This window comes from Mesoplodon mirus, assembly GCF_964341445.2.
Source record: "Mesoplodon mirus genome assembly, chromosome: 13".
NCBI classification, from domain to species: Eukaryota; Metazoa; Chordata; class Mammalia; order Artiodactyla; family Ziphiidae; genus Mesoplodon; species Mesoplodon mirus.
The window spans coordinates 26,284,804-26,306,772 of NC_138989.1; the positions used below are offsets into that span (position 1 = coordinate 26,284,804).

General features: G+C 48.4%; 1 protein-coding gene across 1 annotated transcript in view; it reads left to right on the top strand.

Annotated features, from left to right (window-relative positions):
• MAPK1 (mitogen-activated protein kinase 1) overlaps nucleotides 1-20,584 on the top strand; it is a 93,647-nt gene extending 73,063 nt beyond the window's left edge. The window contains exons 5-9 of the mRNA XM_082640518.1: nucleotides 1,638-1,752; nucleotides 2,020-2,151; nucleotides 12,463-12,572; nucleotides 14,392-14,517; nucleotides 19,062-20,584. Coding sequence (XP_082496644.1) covers nucleotides 1,638-1,752; nucleotides 2,020-2,151; nucleotides 12,463-12,572; nucleotides 14,392-14,508 — 474 coding nt within the window. The 3' untranslated portion in view covers nucleotides 14,509-14,517; nucleotides 19,062-20,584. The remainder of the gene's footprint in view (nucleotides 1-1,637; nucleotides 1,753-2,019; nucleotides 2,152-12,462; nucleotides 12,573-14,391; nucleotides 14,518-19,061) is intronic.
• The last annotated feature ends 1,385 nt before the right edge of the window (nucleotides 20,585-21,969 follow it).

Sequence of the window (21,969 nt, forward strand, 5' to 3'; positions counted from 1 at the left end):
AACTAAGCCTGTGCGCCACAACCACTGAGCCTGCGCTCTAGAGCCTGTGTGCCTAGAGCCCATGCTCTGCAACAAGAGAAGCCACTGCAATGAGAAGCCCGCGCACGGCAACAAAGAGTAACCCCCGCTCGCTGCAACTAGAGAAAGCCTGCGTGCAGCAACAAACACCCAACACAGCCATAAATAATGAATGAATCAATCAACGTACTAGGAAATTGTGGGAAGATACTTTAAATCTCTGTAATTTACTGAAGAGAATTGTTTTGAAATTCATCCCATTTTATCAGAGCTGTAGATCTCATCATTAATTCTTTGATTTTCAAAAAATACTTTGCTATGTTTCCATAAACTTTAATATTTGTAGAAATTTTTTCCCTCTAGCTTTTCTCCACATTTCTTCTTCTATTTATCACTATACCTAAGCATTCTCCATAAAACTCAACTTATATAGTAACATCTTTTTTTTTTTTTACTGTTGTATGATAATTCTTCCATGTCTTTTCACCGAATTCCTTTAAAAGAAAAAAATATACCTGAAAAATGAATAGAAAAAGGAGATAAGCAATAGGGATCGGTGAGACATGATGGAGCCGGCACGTGCTTCTTTTCGGCAGAGATCATGGGTAATTGTTGTGTTTTGTTTTTTGGGTTTTTTTTTTGCGGTACGCGGGCCTCTCACTGTTGTGGCCTCTCCCGTTGCGGAGCACAGGCTCTGGACGCGTAGGCTCAGCGTCCATGGCTCACGGGCCCAGCCGCTCCGCGGCATGTGGGATCCTCCCAGACCGGGGCACGAACCCGTGTCCCCTGTATCGGCAGGCGGACTCTCAACCACTGCGCCACCAGGGAAGCCCTGTGTTTTGTTTTTAATGATTTTCAAAATGGATAAAGATATTCTGGATATGTAGCAATGCCCCCCCCCTTTTATAATTTATTTTTATTATTATTTTTTGGCTGCTTTGGGCCTTTGTTGCTGTGCGCGGGCTTTCTGTAGTTGCGGCAAGTGGGGGCTCCTCTTTGTTGCGGTGCACGGGCTTCTCATTGTGGTGGCTTCTCTTGTTGCAGAGCATGGGCTCTAGGCGCCTGGGCTTCAGTAGTTGTAGCTCGCGGTCTCTAGAGTGCAGGCTCAGTAGTTGTGGCACATGGGCTTAGTTGATCTGTGGCATGTGGGATCTTCCCGGACCAGGGCTCAAACCCGAGTCCCCTGCATTAGCAGGCGGATTCTTAACCACTGCACCACCAGGGAAGTCCAGGTTTCCAAAATGAGTAAGCGGGCCACAAATGTCCTAAAGCAATCAGTGGTGGTTCCTGTTTTTTTCTTTTTCCAGCTTCAGCTTACAAGGATTCTGATTCTTTCTCTCAAATCATTTGAAAAAAGAAATGAAGTATACTGCAGAAATTCTAACTTAATAACAAGTTAATCAACTTTGAAGAGAGAAATAAAATCAAGCAGTCTGGGTTGTTTAGTGTCTTATAAGAAAGCCAAATGATATTTGTCTCTCCATGGTCTCTTATTTCTGAATTACAGAGCCAGAGGAGAGGCTGACACTCCAGCAGCCCTGTGCCTGTCATGCAGAAAGGTCTCGTTGTGTCATGGAACAGCAGAGGTCATTCTCCATCTTCTCTCCTTTCCACTGCAGGGCTACACCAAGTCCATTGATATTTGGTCTGTAGGCTGCATCCTGGCAGAGATGCTCTCCAACAGGCCCATCTTCCCGGGGAAGCATTACCTCGACCAACTGAACCACATTCTGGGTAAGGTTCGTGAGCATTCTGGGGACCCACTGTATACATCAGAGTACCCTCAGGAAATTAAGAAGAGTTCCAGCAACTCTTCAGCCTGTGATGGACATGAGCTTTTTTTTAATCTTCCTTGATTTAAAACATTAAGGACTTTTTAAAAAGCATTGGGAGGCAGTGAGAAGACATTGAATGTCAGTGCCCATTCTGCCCTACTGCTGATGGTATGCAGTTGGTTTACCTTGGTCTTGATAATTAACAGCTGATTATTTTATCTGATAGGTATTCTTGGATCCCCATCCCAGGAAGACCTGAATTGTATAATAAATTTAAAAGCTAGAAACTATTTGCTTTCTCTTCCGCACAAAAATAAGGTGCCATGGAACAGGCTGTTCCCAAATGCTGACTCCAAAGGTAAATGTGATTTCATTGATTATTTTTCTTAGGCTTAGCTTTTATTTGTTTCTTTGTCTTATTCATTAAAGCAGTAGGTCACTAGTCTATGGCTGTTGGATAATGCCTTATTTGGTGGTCACTCTTCATTTCTTTCTTCCCTCTTATTTAGGAGCGGTGGCCATAGGGTAAGGGAGTCTGGAGGTGACTGTTTAGTTTTCCGCGTTTTAGTTTCTTTGCTACTTTTTAACTTGGATTAAGTTCAATTTTTTTAAGGTCATCTTGTCATTTGATCATTTTGAAAGTTAGGTTTATCACAGAATAATTCACATAGAGTAAAATTCACCCTTTTTAGTTGTGCAAGTCTTTGAATTTTAACAAACGTATGCAGTCCTGTAACTTCACCACAGTCAAGTTTTGGAGCATTCCCATTGTCCCCAAAAGTTACCTTGTGCCCCTTCATAGTCAGTTCCCTCGCCTAGTCCCTGGCAATCAACATCTGATCTGGTTCCTGTCCCTATGGCTTTACCTTTTCCGGAATGTCATAGAATTGCAATTATGTAATATGTAGCCTTTTATGTCTGGATTCTTCCACTCAGCAGAATGCATTTCAGATTTAGATTTATCTGTACTGGTGCCTGTGGCAGTCTCCTCAACAAATGGTGCTGGAACAATTAGACATTTGTGTGCAAAAAATAAGTAACATGGACCTAAATAGAAGGACCAAAGCTATTAAGCTTTGAGAAAAAAACAGGATAGAATCTTCATGGCCTTAGGTTGGGTGAAGATATCTTATATATGTTCCAAGAGCATGTTCCATAAAAGAGAAAGGTCATACATTCGATTTTAGTCTTGGATATCTTATAAGTTAATTTTGTTTAATAATTATATTATCCTTCATTCCTGCCTAACATGGACCTGTTAAATATATTAGGCAGCTATTTTTTTAACTTTATACTGTCATAGAAGTGTGGTAGGCAGAATAATGACCCCATGCCCAAAGATGTCCGTGTCCTAATTCCCGGAAACTGAATCCATGTTAGGTTACATGACAGAGAGGGGTAAGGTTACTCGTCAGCTAACTTTAAGGTGGGGAGATTAGCATGGGTTGTCCAGGTGAGCCTGGTGTCATCAAAGGGGTCCTTAGAGTGGAAGGAAGGTGTCAGAGGAGGGAACCCAAGAACAGCTTGCTGACATGTTAGTGCAGCGATTTTACAATATTTACATCCAGTCTGCTGTTGACTGAATTTTAGCTTTTTCTAATATGTGTGTATGCATATATGTGTGTGTGTACATACATGTGTATTTTTTAACATTAACAACGATTTGCTTAGATGTTAAATTTGTTTTTTTGTGTTGACCTGAGCCAAGTTTCAGAAACACTTGGTTTAAAATTGAATTTCTTTTGGATATAAGAGGAACTGTCTTTTAAACTCTCTGATATAAAGGTAGTGTATGATTATGGTAGGCAGTTTGGACGTATAGAAAAAGTAAGAGAATAAGAAATAGTCTTAATTATCAGAATTCCAAAATAACCTTTAATGTTTGCTCTACCAACGTGTGCACAGCTTCTACCTATTTAGTTATAGTTATATAATGTATTCTAGTTGCAGAATTTTCAAAATTAGAACTTCCCATGCCTTGCCACGTGTTACTGATTAGACTGGCTTGTGTGCTGTATCGTCCATCCCAAGCATGTTACCTAGATCTGATTTCCTGAGTTACCTTTTTTAAGAGGTGTGTACATAACAAAACTGTACAATTAAGACCTTACAAGAAACAGAACTCTTGGGCTTTTCTCCTGTTTGTTTCCTCATTCTTTTCTCTAGTTAGTCATAATTTGCATCAAATTATTTGAGGTTTTCTTTAGCTTATTTTCCTTAGGTTAAGGTCGTGAACTTTGAGATTGGTTCGTTCAGTTAATAATTAACCCCACTAAAATCCAGTTAAATTTGAATTGTAGGTATTGGGTGAATATAATGAAAAAGCGGGAAAGAACTATACATAGAATCAAGTGGAAAGATGGAGTTTAGTGCTGAAATGGGCATAAAACATCATGTGTCCAGAGCACAGGCTTTGCAGCCAGACCTCCCTGGTTCAGTCCACAGCCCAGCCGCTTACCAGCTGAGCATCCTTTGGACAAACTACTTAACCTCTCTGGGCCTCTTGTTTTCCCATTTATAAAATATTAGCTGGGACAAAGCGAAAGAGAGGCATGGACATATATACAGTACCAAACGTAAGGTAGATAGATAGTGGGAAGCAGCCGCATAGCACAGGGAGATCAGCTCGGTGCTTTGTGACCGCCTGGAGGGGTGGGATAGGGAGGGTGGGAGGGAGGGAGACGCAAGAGGGAAGGAGTGGGGGAATAGATGTATATGTATGACTGTTTCACTTTGTTATAAAGCGAAACTAAGAAAAAAAATTCCCTAGCCTAAAACAAAAGAATAAAAACAAACAGTAACAACAAAAATATATATATTAGTACCTGCATCACAGGGTTGTGTGAATGTCTATACTGCTGGTTTTGGTAGGACTAGGTTCTGAGATCTTAAGACAGAGTTTTTCATTTATATATCTTGGGTCCTTTCTATGTCTCTGTAGTTATAAAAAATGGGTACATAACGTTCCCTTGTGCGTGGCCTGTAGTGTCTTTCACAACCTCATGTTGGACATTGACATTCACATCAGTTATCTGTTGCTGTGCAACAAACCCCTCCACAACTCCGGGCCTTCAGATCACCCCATATGATGCTGCACACCTGAAACTTAGAAACAGTTACATTGAAACCAAACCATAACTAGGTTAATGTGGCACCTTGTGAAATGAGATATAGAAGAGGATCTTACTAAAATTGACCCTTATTACCAAAAATTTTAAAAACCCGACCAGCACATATTTGTTCCAAAGCCCACAGGGCTGGGTGCAGCTGGGCGGGTCTGCTCGGCTTGCCTCGTGCTGCATGGCCTAAGGGTGCCTCACAGCACCTAGCACCCCGTTGGCTCTCGTCCTACAGTGGTCCAGACTGGGCTTCTCATGCTGGCAACAGCATTCCAAAAGAACCAGAGCAGGAGCTGCAAGGTCTCTCCTGGCCAGGTCTCAGAAATGGACATTTCTGCCACAGTCTGTTGGTCAGAGCACATCACAAGGTCAGACCCGACTCAAGAGGGGGAGAAATGAATCCACCCCTTCGTGGGAGGAGCTGCAAAGAAATGGGGGCCATATTTATCTGCCACCAGGTTGCTTCTAGTTTCTTACTACAGCATTGGTAAATGTATTCATTTAATAAATAGATGGGTGTCTGTTCTAAGGCCCTGGACATAGAACAGCAGCAATAAGACAGATTTAAGAACATGCATGCAGGTAGCTAATAGTCTAGATTTGCAAGAAAATAACAGGAAGAAATGAATGGAAGACCCCGGGGATCTCAAGAAATTAAAACTTTCAAGCTGAAACACTGGTGCTTTTAAGTTTGGTTAATAGTATTGGGTTGGCCAAAATGTTCAGATTTTTCCATAAGATCTTATGGGAAAACCCAAGTGAACTCAAATAGTTCACAGAAAAGGAAATGTAAATGTCTCTTAAATATAGGAAAAGGGACTCATTGTTATTTATTATATGAGATACGAACATTGAAAGGTCAGTAATTGCATTTTTTTCCCAGTCATCACAGTAGCAAGAATCACAGAGTTTGATAACCCACTGTGTGGTCAAGGCTGTGGGGAAGGGGATCTTCTCAGGCAGCTGGTGGAGTGTGAATCCGTGGAGTCTCTCTGAAAGGCAGCTTGGCAATTCTGTCACATGTCTTTTGTTCCAGCAATTCTGGGTATTGCACTTTTGGGTTTGCCAACCAAATGGGGGGGAAGTGACATTTTAATTTGTTTTTCTTTAAGAGTGAGATTGAATATTTTTTTCACATGTGTGTTGGAAATTTGTGACTGTTGAGTCCCTTGAACCAGTAGTATTGTAGATTTTTCTTCAAAGGAATCTAGCTTAGGATTCTCTCCAAAATTACTCCCGTGAGGGGGAAGAAATGATTATTCTTCAGCAGATGGTACTGGGCTAGTTGAATAGCTATTTGGAAGAAAACCAGTTTAAATCACTATTCACACATCAAAGTGAATTCCAAAACAATTGATGATCAAATACTTTTTAAAAAATCATACTATTAAAAACGAACAATATTTAGAGCATTCAGTATTTTTCTGATCTCTGCGTGGGGGAAGAATATCTTCCTAAGCTTTAAAAACAAACCAAGATGGGCTTCCCTGTGGTGCAGTGGTTGAGAGTCCGCCTGCTGATGCAGGGGACATGGGTTTGTGCCCCGGTCTGGGAAGATCCCACATGCCGCAGAGCGTCTGGGCCCGTGAGCCATGGCCACTGAGCCTGCGCGTCCGGAGCCTGTGCTCTGCAGCGGGAAAGGCCACAACAGTGAGAGGCCCGCGTACCGCAAAAAAAAAACACAAAAGAACCCCAAGATGGCACAGTGGATAAGAATCTGCCTGCCAGTGCAGGGGACACGGGTTCAATCCCTGGTCCGGGAAGATCCCACATGCCACTGAGCAACTAAGCCTGTGTGCTACAACTACTGAGGCTGCGCTCTAGAACCTGCATGCTGCAACTGCTGAAGCCCACGCACCTTGTTGTGTTCCGCAACAAGAGAAGCCACCGCAAGGAGAAGCCTGCACACCGCAATGAAGAGTAGCCCCTCGCTCGCCACAACTAGAGAAAGCCAGTGTGCGGCAACGAAGACCCAACGCAGCCAAAAATAAATAAATTAATTAATTTAAAAAAACAACAAAACCAAGAAGACAAACATAAATGAAAGGTAGTAGATTTAAAAGTTTAAAATTTAAACTAGATTAGACCAGGTGCGGACAAATAGATATAATTTGTTCTAGATTGAATAACATTTAAAGAATCCCTGTCCTGTTTTGTTGCTGGCCACACACATGGTGGTTAGGTCCTGTACTCTGCGATTGGCCTCCTGAGTGCAGACTTATGACCTCACTTTTTCACATTTTCCTCATCTCAAAATTGGGGCAAGTTTTACCCACCTCATAGGATAATTGGGAAGGTTGAGAGCTAAGAACATTAGAGAGGGTTAAGAACAGTAGTTCTTAATGTTAGACTTCTTGTTAATGTTATTAGTGTTTAAAGAGCAGAGAGAAATCTAAGACATCAGTGGATAAATACATGAGCAAAGGACAAGAACACACAACTTCCATGAAGAGGTAATGAGCTGAGAGGTCACTGTGGGAGGAGCCAGTCGGGAGTTAGCAGTTGAGAGTTTGGTCTGGGCCGTGTTAAATTGTTAGAAATGGCTTCCCTGGTGGCACAGTGGTTAAGAATCTGCCTGCCAATGCAGGAGACAGGAGTTCATGCCTTGCTCCAGGAAGATCCCACATGCTGTGGAGCAGCTAAGCCTGTGCGTCAAAACTACTGAGCCTGTGCTCTAGAGCCTGCGAGCCACAACTACTGAGCCTGTGTGCCACAACTACTGAAGCCCGCACGCCTAGAGCCTGTGCTCCGCAACAAGAGAAGCCACCACAGTGAGAAGCCCACACGGAGCAATGAAGACCCGACGCAGCCAAGAATAAATAAATAAATTTTTAAAAAATTTTTTAGAAATAACTGTTCATTGTTCATGGATCAGAGTCAACTGATACATCTACTCAAAGGAATATTATATCAAGTCCCTAAAAGTGATTTTTACGATGTTTTTGTAGCATGGGAAAATACTAATGAGCAGTGTTGACTGAGGAAATAACACAGCCTTTGTTATGTATAATATGATCTCAACTGTGTGAAAGAAGATGCACAGGGAAATCTACAAAACGTGTCCAGAGATGAGCAGTGGTTCCCACTGAGCGATGGGGCTGTGGGCATGGGGTGAGTCGTCACAGACTGGAGGGTCGGCTCTTTGAGGCCTTCTCCATCCACTTCATGAGAACCCACTGGGACTGGCCTCTGCCTGAAGAAGGACTTCACTGGCTCTCGGAACCGACAGGCCCAGCAGGGCTTTGATTCCGGGCGTAGCTGCTTTGACCACAATCTGGACTTTGTCATTCAGCGTTGCCTTCCTCTGGTCCATCTTTCTTGTTAACCAGCCTCTTTTCTCGTGGTGACACGATGGCCACCAGCATCTCCAGGCTCACGCTGACCTGTTTCCTGATAGTTTTAGCCCAAGTGTGGGGCTGACACTCACTGCCTCTCTGTCCACACCCTTGACAGTCATTGTGGCCAAGAGAACCCAGTGAATGTGGCCACGCTGATGTCAGCGCTCCCACGGGCAAGCCTGAGAGCTCCCCCATGGCAAGTGCAGCTCCCCCTGGCAAGTGCAGCTCCGTGTGGTTAGAGGGCAGGGGACACTGGTGCGCAAAGCCAGCAGACGGCTGTCAGCGCGTGAAGAAAGATGAGGAATTCTGTTCTCTCGGTCCCACTTTTGTTTTTCGTTTTTTGTTTTTTGGGGGTTTTTTTGGCCATGCCATGCGGCATGCGGGATTTTAGTTCCCTGACCAGGGGTCAAACTGGTACCTCCTGCAGTGGAAGAGCGGAGTATTAACCACTGGACTGCCAGGGAATTCCCCTATTTTTTGAAATTTTAAAAAATGCCCTTCTTGTGAGAAGTCTGTGTCCATTTCTCAGATAACCTGCTATTTGAAAAGCCTCCAGACTTTATTACTGCTCCTGTAAATGCATGTACATATATATGTTCTCAATGGGATAATAAGCTGTATTCTATTTCATTACCTACAGAGAGTCTCTGTATACAGAGAGTGAGAGTCCTGAGCTGACAATAATAGATTTAGGAGTTTTTTTAACAGATAGCATTTGAAATCCTAGAAGAGGCTGGGGAGGTGAAGAGTGAGATGTGTAAGGAGCTGGACAAGAATCTTCCCTGGGCAGTGCGGGAGGGATGGGGATTCTCGCAACCTGTAGAGGAGATGCACACAGATAATGCCTTGTGAGAATGTGGCCGAGTTCAGCACCTCCACGTGGCACAAAGGCCTCCAGTTCAGGTCATGGCTGACCACATAAGAGGAGTGGGAACATGGAGACAGAAAGGACTGAGCCAGGTGAGGGCAGCAGGGGGAGTCACAGCAGGGAGGATCGGCTTTGGGTGGGGAGAGGGTCCCCTCTTTCCACAGAAGGATGCATGTGGATCTGGTGGAGGTATGTCCAGGAAAGTCACCCCTGGGGATCTTGATTTTCTCAGAAGGATGTGCTGAGAGAAATGAGGGCCGGTGGGCAGGAAGGGCATGATCCACCCATGTGAGTAGAGAAGGGCTGACCAGGGCTTTCCCCGAGATCTTGGGGACCATGATAAGATTAAAGATCTTGAGTTTTTGTGGCTCAGCAGTTCTTGGTAGTGTGCTCCTTAGACCTCTAAGGTCCCCAAGATCCTTCCAGGGGGTTGGTGAGGTGAAAACTGCTTTCATGGCGACACTGAGGCATCCTGCACCCTGTCCCTTGTGCTGCCATCTGTGCTCAGTGCAGGGCGAGGCGGCAGTGCTAGCCTCCCAGCTAAAACCAGGGCAGCTGCATGTGAGGTGCCCTTGGTGAAGCAGCACAGAGAACTCACTTTGTTGTGTCCTGTCCTTTGTGCCGGTCTTTTTAGTGCTCCATGTGACAGCGCGGGATAAGTGCACGCAGAACACATCTGCCACGTACTGAGTGTAGTGGTTTCCTCAAAGGATGGTGCTGTGCAGTTGTTTGAACTGTGAGTTGAATTAGCTGCTTTTTAATAATTGATCCTCAGTAGTTTTCAAGAGTAGGGCTCTGAGATCAGAAAGTTTGAGAAGCATTGTTGCGGTGGCACAGTCTGCACAGGTGGCCTTTTTCTCTGCCCCTGCTCAGAAATTCGAGCTGAGGATGGAAGTGACAGATGGCAACCTTGATCTGGGATCAGAGTGTTGCTGGGTAGGTGAGATGGCCCCAAAGCAGTGCTGCCAGCCGGGTGACCCGCCCCAGGACCTGGAAGGAGAAGTGACTGATGAGCCGGAAGGGTGCGGTCATGTTGCTACACACACCCCGGAGTTAGAGGAGAGGTGTGGGCTCATGGTCGCCACCAGGGAGAGTCAGGATCCTGGCCTTGAAGGGGCTTCAGTCTTTTAGGGGAAATAAAATCTGCATCCAAGGAAGCATATGCACAGCCAGCGTGATTCATACGTCGGAGTGGTGCCAGCGGGATGCTGAGCATGTGGGAGGAGGAGGGAGGCCGGGCTCTCTGACTGTGGGAGCAGCACCTGCCAGCTGCTTCCCATCTCCCCGCCTCCCCTCCTGTAGCTGCGAGCAGTGCAGAAATAGTGCTGCAGTCAAAAGAGGCTGGAGAGCCAGTCAGTTTTCAAGTAGCAAAAAAAAATTTTTTAAGCTCTTTTCTTTTGAAATTGTTGCCTAGGATTGAACTTGAAGGAACTGAAAGGTCTGTTTTAGGAGTGTGTCAGCTGCAGAGCATCCAGTTGCCTTGGAGTGCATCCCTCCTTAATATCAACAAGACTTGGAATTTAAAAACAATGCTGTTAGACTCTTGACTGTGGCTGGGCCCTCGGCTTCTCCTGACATGTTCGGAGGTTATCTGATCTCAAGGCAGTCCTTGGAGAAATGTCTGTGAGCTCTAGGGGAGGGGGCGGGAGCGGGAAATGAGGTCGGTTTTAGTACCTGTGTTAGGTATGGTAGGGCTCTGAGGCCCAGCAGGTGTGTTCGCCCGTCTACCAGTTTGAAAATGTACTATTTGTAGAAATTCATTATGTGGGCTTTAAAAAAAACGTACTGGTTTTCACACTTCACTTTATGGACATGAAAAAAGTCCTTTGTTGTGTGGAATTTCTCATCATATCCAACACACAGTGCACCACATCGATGATCTCCTGATTGAAGGTAAGTGGGGTGGTGTGCAGGGATGTGCACGTGGGGGGTCCCCGACCTCGGGCAGTGGGGCACCCCACCCACGCACTCTCTCCCAGCGACTCCCTGGCCAGCCGCCGGCTGCTCTCCATCGGGGAGCACATTTCCTAGTGACTACAGCGATTTTCCATCACCGTTCTTTATCCTAGAGCTTAGAGTCGGGTGCTCATTTGCAGATGGACGAGGTTGATAACCTAATAAGAAACTATCACCGTGAGTAACAAGGCTTCATTAAGTAGATACCAGTGCTTTTGTTTTTGTTAGTGTCAATACATTTTCTAAAAATGTGTGTTCTTTAATAATTACCTGGTAGGTTTTTTTTGCGGTACGCGGGCCTCTCACTGCCGTGGCCTCTCCCGTTGCGGAGCACAGGCTCTGGACGTGCAGGCTCAGCGGCCATGGCTCACTGGCCCAGCCGCTCCGCGGCAGGTGGGATCTTCCCGGACCGGGGCACGAACCCGTGTCCCCTGCATCGGCAGGCGGACTCTCAACCACTGCGCCACCAGGGACGCCCTACCTAGTAGTTTTTAGATTTATTTCTTGGAGCCCTTGGATTTCTCAGGGGTGTCTCAGGGCTGTGAGCATCACTGGTCTGAGCATTGTTAAATAAAAGGAGACAGTTTTAAAAGAAGGCCTCTTTTTACCTCTTTACCAGAACAGTGATGTCTTTTCTAGCATGTATTCTCCCTCATTGAAACCTACTTCTGACACTAAATACAGGAAGTATTTTGTCACATGACCCTTAACCCTGGTCCCAGCCACTGTCAGCCGTGCCCCTTGGCTGTCCTCGCGGCCTGAGGTGGTGCCTAGACACTCTGCAGAGGCCCCAGGGCAGGCTGCTCATTGGCCACCGCCTCCGGCTTGTTCCTGTTGGCCCTGCACTTGCTGCCTTGTCGACATGAAAGAGGTGGTCAGGGCTGAACTGCTGGCCAGGTCGAGAGAATACTTTTAGTTTGGGGCCTTGGAGAAAGACGCCAGGCTGCAGAGCAGGCCAGGGGGCCTGTGCTTTACACACGTCTCTCACCCAGGACCTGGAAGGAGGAGGCTGAAACCACATAGGAGGTAGTGACCATTGCAGAAGTGACTTTGGAGTTGACTTAAGAGCAGTACATACATAAAACCTCTGCTTTTGACCCTGCGAGCAGAGCCGTGATTTAGGACAAGGCCAGGCTTTGGGGGCAGACTTGGGCTTGAATCCTGGCCACTATGTGGAGCCTTTGCTGAGCACATCACCTTCCTGAGTCTGGGTCTCTACTAACAGGTGCTCAGACTCAAGCTCAGAGATGGAACAGGCACCCCTGGGTGGCAGGGGCTCTTTTAGCTCGGTTGTCTTGTGGGTCAGTGGACTTAAACAGGAAGACAAGAGAGTATTTCATTGACTGTTTCTTTGGCTTCTCACCTCTGCAAAACCTTTCTCTTTATAGCTCTGGATTTACTGGACAAGATGTTGACGTTCAACCCTCATAAGAGGATTGAGGTGGAACAGGCTCTGGCCCACCCATACCTGGAGCAGTACTACGACCCAAGTGACGAGGTAAGAGCCTGCACCCCCCCGGCTGAGTGGCCCTGCCATCATGTCCTTGAGACTAGTGCTGTCCCCACAGCCTGAAACCCCTTCCTCTAGGTCCTCTGCACAGGGTGGGGCCGGGGAAATGGAGGGGGAGGGGAGCACAGGCAGGGAAGGGATCCCAGGACTGTGGTCACGGCTTGTGACAGGAAGAGACATGGAACCGCAGGGCCCGCCCTGAGGGTGGAGGGGAGGAGGGGACAGGTCAGCCAGGACAGTCCCACCAGAGCTTGGTAGCTTCGTGTCTGCCTCCCTGTGTGCCTCCCTAGAGACACGAGAGCCTGTTGTGATGAGGAATCTGGTCACAGAGGTGCGTGTGCGAGTCTCCAGTGCACACTGGGCATCCAGATGAAGGTGCTGCATGTCGGGCATCTTCTGTCCAAAAGTCCCCGTTCCTTGGCTCTTTGGTTCCTCTGGGGGCTGGCTCACTTTTAACTTTGTTCTCTGGAGGATAATGAAGGAAAGTGCAGTAGGAACCAGAAATGTGGATCTTTCTAGTTGAGGCTCAAATGCATAGACAGTAAGCCTTCACACTCCTGTTTTTAAAAAAGGGAGAACCAAGAGGAGTGTGTTAAAGGGGAAATGGAAGAGGAAAGGAAGAACTAACTACAAAAGTGAAAAGCAGTTACATGAAAAAGAGAAAGAGGAAATCAGAGGAAGCATTTATCAGTCAGCTTCCCCTTCCACAGCCTTTCCAGGAAACAGTTGACACGACCTCCGTGGTACATAACAGGGCAGCAGCTGAAAACATGGGACCTGGGGCTCTTACTGCCCTGTGAGCTGGCAGTTTCCTAAGCCCCACGTCCTACTTTCAGTCTGGGGTGGTACCACACACCCCAAGGGGGCCAGGTGGATTAGAAGGGTGGCATGTGTAGGGTCCCGTACGTCGAGCCCTCCTTCAGGGAGGGGAGCTGCTTGTTTTTCTCTTTTCCCCCTTTCAAGAGGCCAGGGCCTAGCGCAGAGTTTGGGGTGCACGTTTCCTTCCCCTTAATACCTGTTGTGAGGGTGACATGGATAAGGTCTGGGGTGCCTGGTAACAGCTGTATCGTCATCAGGTTCTGTAACATTGCATTCGTTTGGAGGGGGGTGCTTACAAATCAAAATATTAACTGACTAATTACATCTTTTATCATTAAGTATGCATGGAGGTTTTTTGATATGAATAGACAGTATTAGCTTTCTGGTTATTTATAGAGAAAGTATACTAAAACAAAAACTTGCAGAAAAATACAAGAAAGATCACTTTGTAGTCTTGTTATGTGGTTATCATTATTAAAATTTTGGAGTGTTTTCTTCTCAGTCTTACATTTCTATATCTAAATTTTAAAAATAAAGTAGAGTTCATTCTGTTTAACACAAATATGGGCATTTTGCCATGATTTTCACCTTTCTTGCAGCTTCATTTTTTAATGGCTCCATAATATTTCTTCATATAAAGATACTGTAATGTATATAATCAAATGTATTTATTCAAGTATTGAGGGTCTTGATTGTGTACATATACTACCACCAGCAGCAGCCCTCCCATCACAGCAGATTCCTGTGGCTGCCATGTGCACGCAGTGCCTGAAGACATTGGAGAATAACGTGGGGATGCTCCCTCTCACTGGTTCGGGGCTCTCGGGAGGTGCACTTCCGTGACTGGAGCGCAGCACAGGGCTGCTCATCACAGGTGCCAGTCCTGCCATCTCAGTTCCAAAGCCTGAGCCGTGGTCTTTCTGTGGAGCAGTGAATGACTGCCTCAGCCACAACCACTTTTGTCTAAACGTTCTGCTTTCTTTTCAAGCCCATCGCCGAAGCACCATTCAAGTTTGACATGGAATTGGATGACTTGCCCAAGGAAAAGCTCAAAGAACTCATTTTTGAAGAGACCGCTAGATTCCAGCCAGGATACAGATCTTAAATTTCTCAGGTACCTGGAGCTTTAACCATATAGTATATCCTAGCAGAGGAGACAGGTAAAAAGCGTTCAAAAAGAGGAAACACAAATCTCAATTTTAGAGAATATACGGAACGGGAGAGAGAGTGGGGCTTGTTGTGTTAGAACTCTGTAGAAATGAGCAGTGAGATAAAGAATTATGACCAAGGGTTGAGGCACCTGCTGGGGAAATGCTTTGGACAGACCAGCCCGGGACAGCTGGATGGCCGGGCAGTGGGGTCTGCAGACAGGTGACCGAGGGGGCTTCGGGCAGGGTTACGAAGTGGGGGTTCTGCAGCGGTGGGCATTGGGGGTTCTTAGCTTGATCTTAAGTCCATTCTCGCCTGCCTGGGCCTTTTTATTTATTTTCACATATGGGGGTCAGGATGAGGGTTGGTCTGAGGTAACCTGTGTTGGGCAGCGTCCAGGCTTGAGATCAGAAGCTGCTTGAGGTATTTCACACAGAGGGTGTGTGATCAGTCAGGAGGCTGTGGAAGGGCTGGAGAGCAAGAGGGGGGCGGTGGGGCTTCCTGCAGATGGGGGTCTGCAGGGGCTCAGGGGAAGCGATGTGAGCCAGCATCTGTCTGGTCAGCAGGCCAGGAGGGTGCCGGGCCCCTGCCAGAACTGCAGCTGTTAGAGCATCACCATTGCTGAGGAGGGTCAGGAGCCAGACTGCCACTGACCCAGGGACCTCAGGGGCCTGAGTCACCACCACCCTCCAGTACCTCTGAAACCCAGGACCAGCCCTCCCAAAGAGCCATGTGTCACTAGAGGCGGAAGAAGGAAGGCTTTTCCTCTCAGTGCCTGCCACTGGCAGTCCCACCAGAAGCAGCTGCCAAGGACAGGCAGCGGTGCTAAGGCAGGGTCCCAGCCCCAGTGCAGGGGACAGGGAAGGGCAGAAGGGGGGCCACAAGCAGATGCGATCAGCTCACCTACTCACAGAGCCACCAGGGCCGGACCAGGGCAGAGAGGGTGGGAGAGGAGCTTCCAGACCTGGGGCTCAGACTGGGGTGTGGTCGGGAGACTGCAGGGGAGTGAGGGGAGCAGAGCCCAAAAGACCCCGATTCCCTAACCAAGCAAGGGAGGGGGACTGGCAGGCCCTTGCTGGGACACACTAGAGGCCAGACTCCAAGCCCGAGCACATGTGCCCCCAGCAGCCAACCTTCAGGAAGTGTCTGAGCAGGAAGGGGAGATGCCACAGGGGACAGGGAGGCCAGTCCAGTGGGGTTGGAAGCGTTCATCCATCCACACCTCACATCGGGACAATCTCTTGAAGAATTTGTTGCACACAAGGCACTGTGCGGTCATTCACCGACAGAAGGAAAGCAGCCCCTGGGACCCAGCCGTTTTCACCCCTTCCTGGCCTCTCTGCCTGCATTCACGGTGGGGGGATTGTCTCTGCCAGGGGCCTGCTCTCCCGTCCCCGTGTCCGTGCCAGGTCAGCCTGGCTGCGTTGGGTGAATAAGCTCTTGTTTGGCTCTTTACAGATTAGGCCACTCACCCCTGGCCTGGAAGGTCAAGCTGAGCAACTTTCTGCAGGGTCCCTTCCATGGGTTGCTTTCCTGTGTGTTCGTGGCCCCTGATTTCCCTGCCTTCTGGTTTCAGGGCATATATGCTGTGTGCTCACCCCAGTGAGCAGAACAGACAGGACTGAACGTGGCCCCCAAGGAGCAGGTGGCCTGAGAGGGGAGAAAGACACAGACCGTCATGCACATCTTTGGTGTAGAACATCTGGGGGTGATGGAGCTATCAGTTTGTCATTGTTCATTTAATCCCTGTCACATACTTCTTAGTGCCGGGTAGGAGGGAACGGATGGGTAAGACCCAGGCTTTGCTTTCTAGCAGTCTGATGGCAGGACCCGGGGAGTCAGGCCTAGCATTGTGGTGCTGCACCAGGGGAGGGTTTGGCCCCAAAGGTGCAGAGCGCCGGGAGGGGGCGCCCCGCTGGTGGGGAGGAGCCCGCCTGTCCTCACAGGTGGTCTTAGGTCCTGAAGTGTCAGGGCATCTGACACTGGGCAGTCTGGGTGGCGGGACCTGAGCAGGGACTTGTGGGGTGGCTGGTCAGGCAGCAGGCACAGGGGACCGTGACAGTGACCAGGGTCCTGGGCCGCAGGACAAGGCTGCTGACTGGATGCCTACTGGAGGCCATTACACCCGGGGACCAAGCCCACCCGGGGCCCACCCCAGCTCTGAGTATCCAGGGTTGGGGCCTGTCACCAGTGGAGGCGGTGGCAGGGGGGTTGCTCTGTGTTTAGTTCACTTCCTCCAGGCACACAGAAGGCACAGAATGTGCTTGTAGCCTGATTTTTTTCCCAAACGTTTTTTAAATGACAATTTTCACCTATTCTGAGAAGTTGAGGGTTTTACAGTAGACACCCATATTCCCACCACCCCGATCCTATGATTAACGTTTTATTATAGTTTCTTTGTCTTCTCACGTATCTGTCCATCCATTCCTCCATCTACCCATCAATCCATCTTGTTTTTTTCTGTGCATTTCAGAGGAAATTTCCAACATCTAGACTGACTTACAATTTAGTCATCTAGGATAGAAGAGTGAGTGCAGAGGAGGGTGGGGCGGGGGCGTTGTTAAGCTCTGGGCCAGGTTCTTTCACAGACATTGCCTTTTGATGATCACAGCAACGTTCTCTGAAGTCAGCACACAGCCCAGGTCTGCGATTGACGAAACTGAAGGAGTGTGTTTAAGCATTTTGCTCAAGATTATACATCGGTGGCAAAACTAGGCAGAGAGTCCAGGTCCTTTAAACTCAGAAATCTTTTTTCACCTAGGTTTGCTCCCCAGGGAGATGGAGGGACCGTGGGTGTGAGTTCGCAGTCTGCAGCGAGGGCAGAACTGCGCAGAGGAGAGCCTGGAGGTGACGGTGCTGTGACACACGGGGCCGCCGGGGAAACGTGCTCATACAGCTGTGGGGGCTTTGCTGGAGGGGACAGCAGGGACCGCTCCAGGGGAGACCCTAGGTGTCCCCTGCTCGCTGATGTTCTTTTTTTCTTTTTTTTTTTTTTTTTTCTTGCGGTACATGGGCCTCTCACTGTTGCGGAGCACAGGCTCCAGACGTGCAGGCCCAGCGGCCATGGCTCATGGGCCCAGCCACTCCGCGGCATGTGGGATCTTCCTGGACCGGGGCACGAACCCATATCCCCTGCATCGGCAGGCGGACCCTCAACCACTGTGCCACCAGGGAAGCCCTCTCGCTGATGTTCTTAGTGGCGGCTCTGAGTGATTGTAAAGGGTCAAAGTATATTCATTATATTTTGTTCAAGGGGCTCTAGTTTAGAAATGTTTTCACTGGAAAGGTAAAAAGGTGTAAGTGGTTAATACGTTGTGACAAGTCTCCGATTCCTCCGGCCTTGGGTCAGCCTCATCCTTACAGGCCATCTCCTTACCTGCTTCCCCGAGAAGCTGGGGAAGAGGAGGTGGTGCCTGCCTTTCTTCCTCCTTCGCCCGTCACTGGACTTTCTCGGGGGGTGGGGGGGGACTGATTACTAGGGGCATTAACCTCTTGTTTCCCTTTGGTTTCATTAAAGATAAAAGCATTTAGGGCAGTTTTAGTTTTCTGTCAGCTGCTAGGTGTGGCTGCAGTTCATGGTGACACACTTAACAGGCCCCGTCTCCAGGGGAAGGAAGGTCTGCTTTGCTTGCATCCTGACGCACTCGATTACCCTCCTGCTGTCTCCATGCGGCTTCGTCGTGAGACAGAGAACGTGCACTTCTCCTCCCCAGGATGGTCCTCGGAGTGGAGGGAATTCCCACGTCCACCCGCGCCCCACCCCCAGCCGTCTGTGCTCACAGCTGAGAACTGCTAGTCTGTAAACGGGTGGAGTGGATTTAACCCAGAATATAATTTCCTCAAGTAAAATAGAGATGTTAGGAGAGTGATGGGGGACCTCGGGGGCCTCCTGAGGGATCCTCGGGTGTTTTCAGGGCCAGGGGGACCTGGCGGGACAGCAGCTATTGGGTCCCCTCCTGCCCTTCCTGGGTCCAGGCCCACCAGCTTCACGCTTCCTACCAGCACTTGATTGTGCTTGTTGTGCTTAGTCACAGAAAACTTGAGCCTTAAAAACAACACACTTTCTGCCTCCTGTGTGGTTGATTCTGACCTACCTGCTCATCCAGAGAGAGAGACGTGCTGAGAATAGGAGGCAGAAGCGTTTTCCACTTCACACATGCGTTTACAAAGATTCTCAGACTCTGGTTTGGACCGTTGGTTAATAAATAGCATCTGGGGAATACTGACGCCGGCCTGGCTGTGAGCGAGCATGCGTGTCTCCCCCGGAGTATTCTGGAAACATCCTCTGTTAAACGTCTGAGAGGAGGTGCCCGGGGGTTGGGGGGTGGAGGCAAGCCCGCCCTTGAGGGGCCTCGGGTGTGACTCGAGCCACGTGGTTCTGAGGGAAATGGCCTTTCCTACGGGAGTGTTTCTCCTTTGCTTTTTCACTCTCCGTTTTCCTAGCGCTGCTGCTGCTTTTCCCACGTGGCTCACCCTTAGCTCACAGTCGGTCTGTCTGTTTCCCAACAGGACACGGGCTCCGAGGACGGGCCACGCGCAGGCATCGCTGTTCTTCCTCCCAGCTCCTGACCCCGGGCCTGTCTCCAGCCTGTCTCGGCGTGTCCACCTGACTCCTTTGAGCCGTTCGGAGGGGCAGTTTCTGGTAGTTGTGGCTTTTATGCTTTCAAAGAATTCCTTCAGTCCAGAGAACTGTTCCTGGCACCCCTGTGTGTGTCGCCCTCCGGTGACCTGTGGCAGTACGTACTTCAGGGCACCTACTGCTCACCTTGCTTTAGTCACTAATCGCTTTCTGGTTTGAAAGATGCAGTGGTTCCACCCTCTCTAATCCTCCCTCCCGATGCCCTGCTGACCCCGCCCTCACCGTCGGTCACTGCGTCTCACCTTCCGGGAGGGCGGCCGCTCCTCGGGCACTTTAAGGCAGTGACGGCCCCTCTTTGCACTCCTCTCCCACCCTGCCGGGGCCCCTGCAGCTCGTGCTCCCGCCCCTGGACCCTGTGGGTGCTCGGCAGCACCTCTCCTCGTGTCATGTTAATCCCTAGCAGATGTAAGGTATATGTACTGCTTGCCCAGCATTTAGAAAATTCAGTCCTTTTTCTAAATAAAAGGAAGAGGTCCTGCATCAGGCAGTTCCACCTGTACCATTTACAGGGGCACAACACTTGCCAAAATGTGTTATATACAGTTCTGGGTGTTTGCAAGACTTATGCAAAAAGACATAAAGTGGCAGCTTCTCTCAGGATTTGGTGAGAGGTGCGCGAGGTCATGCAGGCTGCCCAGGTGGTATGGGGCTGAGCTCCATGCCCAGTGGGCACAGGTGCCACGGGCGCTGTAGCCACGCTCGACGCCTGAGGGTCTAGCAGAGAGGAACACTGCGTCTTTCAATGAGAAAGTATACACTTCCTTTTCCTCCTACAGCATGTCAGCATCTCAAGTTCATTTTCAACCTACAATATAACAGTTTGTAATAAAGCCTCCATGAGCTCACGACTGGAGCACTGTTCTGTCGTCAAGTGCTCGCTCACGTCTCTGATGTCGCTGAGCTCAGGCCGTCAGGAGCAGCTCGCACTAGGTCCTGCGTGCGCGGAGCCCTAGCCCCTGCCCTCCTGAGCCCTCTAGTGTTTGTTCCCGCCGCCGCACCCTGTGGCGTGGACTTGGTGTTCTGTCCCCGTGCGGTGCCTCCTCTTGACTCCCCCACTGCTCTCTGTGGTGAGAAATCTGCCTTGTTCGGTAATTACTGTACCCTCGCATGACTGTTATAGCTTTCTGTGCGGAGATGACTGTCCAAGTGCCACATGCCTATGATTGAAACAAAAAATCTATTGTTACCTCTGAGTTGTGTTCCACGGAAAATGCTATCCAGCAGATCACTTAGGAAAAATAACTCTATTTTTAGCTTTTCATTTCTCAGCTGTCCTTTTTTTCTTGTTTGATTTTTGACAGCAATGGAGAATGGGTTATATAAAGACTGCCTGCTAATATGAACAGCAATGCACTTGTAATTCATGGAAATAAATGTACATCTTCTATCTTCATATTCATGTTAAGATTCGGTGTTGATTTCCTCTGGATTAGCGAGTCCAAATGGACAGTCAGGCTCAGTCTGTGCTTTAGAACAGAAAGGCTTGCAGGCCTCCCCTTCCCACCAGGCACTGCCCAAACACTTTGCTTTACGTCAGGTGATTTAGAAAGCATTTCTGGAGGGTTCTTTTTTCCTTCCACACAGCAGAGAATCAATTCTGACATGTTCGTTTCTTCAGATCATAGGTCTACAGTGTTCTGTCAGGCTCTGATGAAGCAGCCCAAATGTCTCAGGTTGGATTCTCTGATTTTTTCTAAAGAGGGCCGGCCTGTGTCCCAGTTGAGTGCTGGGAAGGGCTCCACCCCCCACTCTCCAGCCCAGCGTGCTGGTGCTCACACCTCACGGGCCAGAGCAGGTGGCTGACTCATCCTCAAAAATCAAAACTACGTCTAGGTTTTTGCCCTGAGATACGTGATTTTCACCTCCATGCACAGAGCTGCCTTGTGAAGGTCCACACAGCATTGAAAAGATACAGAGATTTGACTGTTCCTCGATACATTTTTAAAGGAGCATTGGTAGTTTTATTGCTCTTGTTTCTTTGTACTTTTTAAATGGAATGTTAGCAGTATTATGAGGTTAACCTGCAGTCCTCTAACTAGAAAGAAAGCCATAGCCTTGGTTACTAATCCCTGGGGACTCTAGGCCCTTTTCCCCTGGTACCATGGAGTCAGATGGGCATGAAACCACTAACTGCGTTCTAGAGTCCCTGTAGCCACAGGTTGTGTGCTTTTTACTAATCATGCCAAACTTGGTTTAACAGGTCAGGGAATTGTCTTAACCAAGGTACCTGTGAAAAGTACTAGCTGTTAGGTGTGAAAGACTCATCATTTGGATCTTTCACCTCTAAAAATGTACAGGTTAGGTCATCTAAATTCATGCTGGTGATCCCGAACACCTCCATTACTGCTCCGCGCAGATAAGTTTCAGACTGATGGCTTTTTTGGTGTCTAAAATGTAAGCAAAAAATTCCTGTCGAAACATTCCAGTCCTTTCACTTAGTATGAAACAAAATACCTAGCAAGCCAGCAGGATGGACTTGAGAGAACTCAGGATGACTGTGCAGACACAGCCTTCAAAGCTGGTAGAGACACGCAGACCGTGGACGTGAGGGTAGAAGATCACTGCGTTGGTGCTCAGTGTGTTCACGTGACTCCTGCTACTGCAGGCACAGCGACGGGTGTGGCGGGGCCACAGTGGTCGGTGGCTGTCCCTGAGGCAGACAGGTGTATTGCCTACGACAAGCCGAGTACCAGTCACGTGCAGACCATTCAGAGGAGACTGACCTTTATTTGCTACGTGTTAATACAGATTTTAAACTGGTAATTTTTCTATAGTATG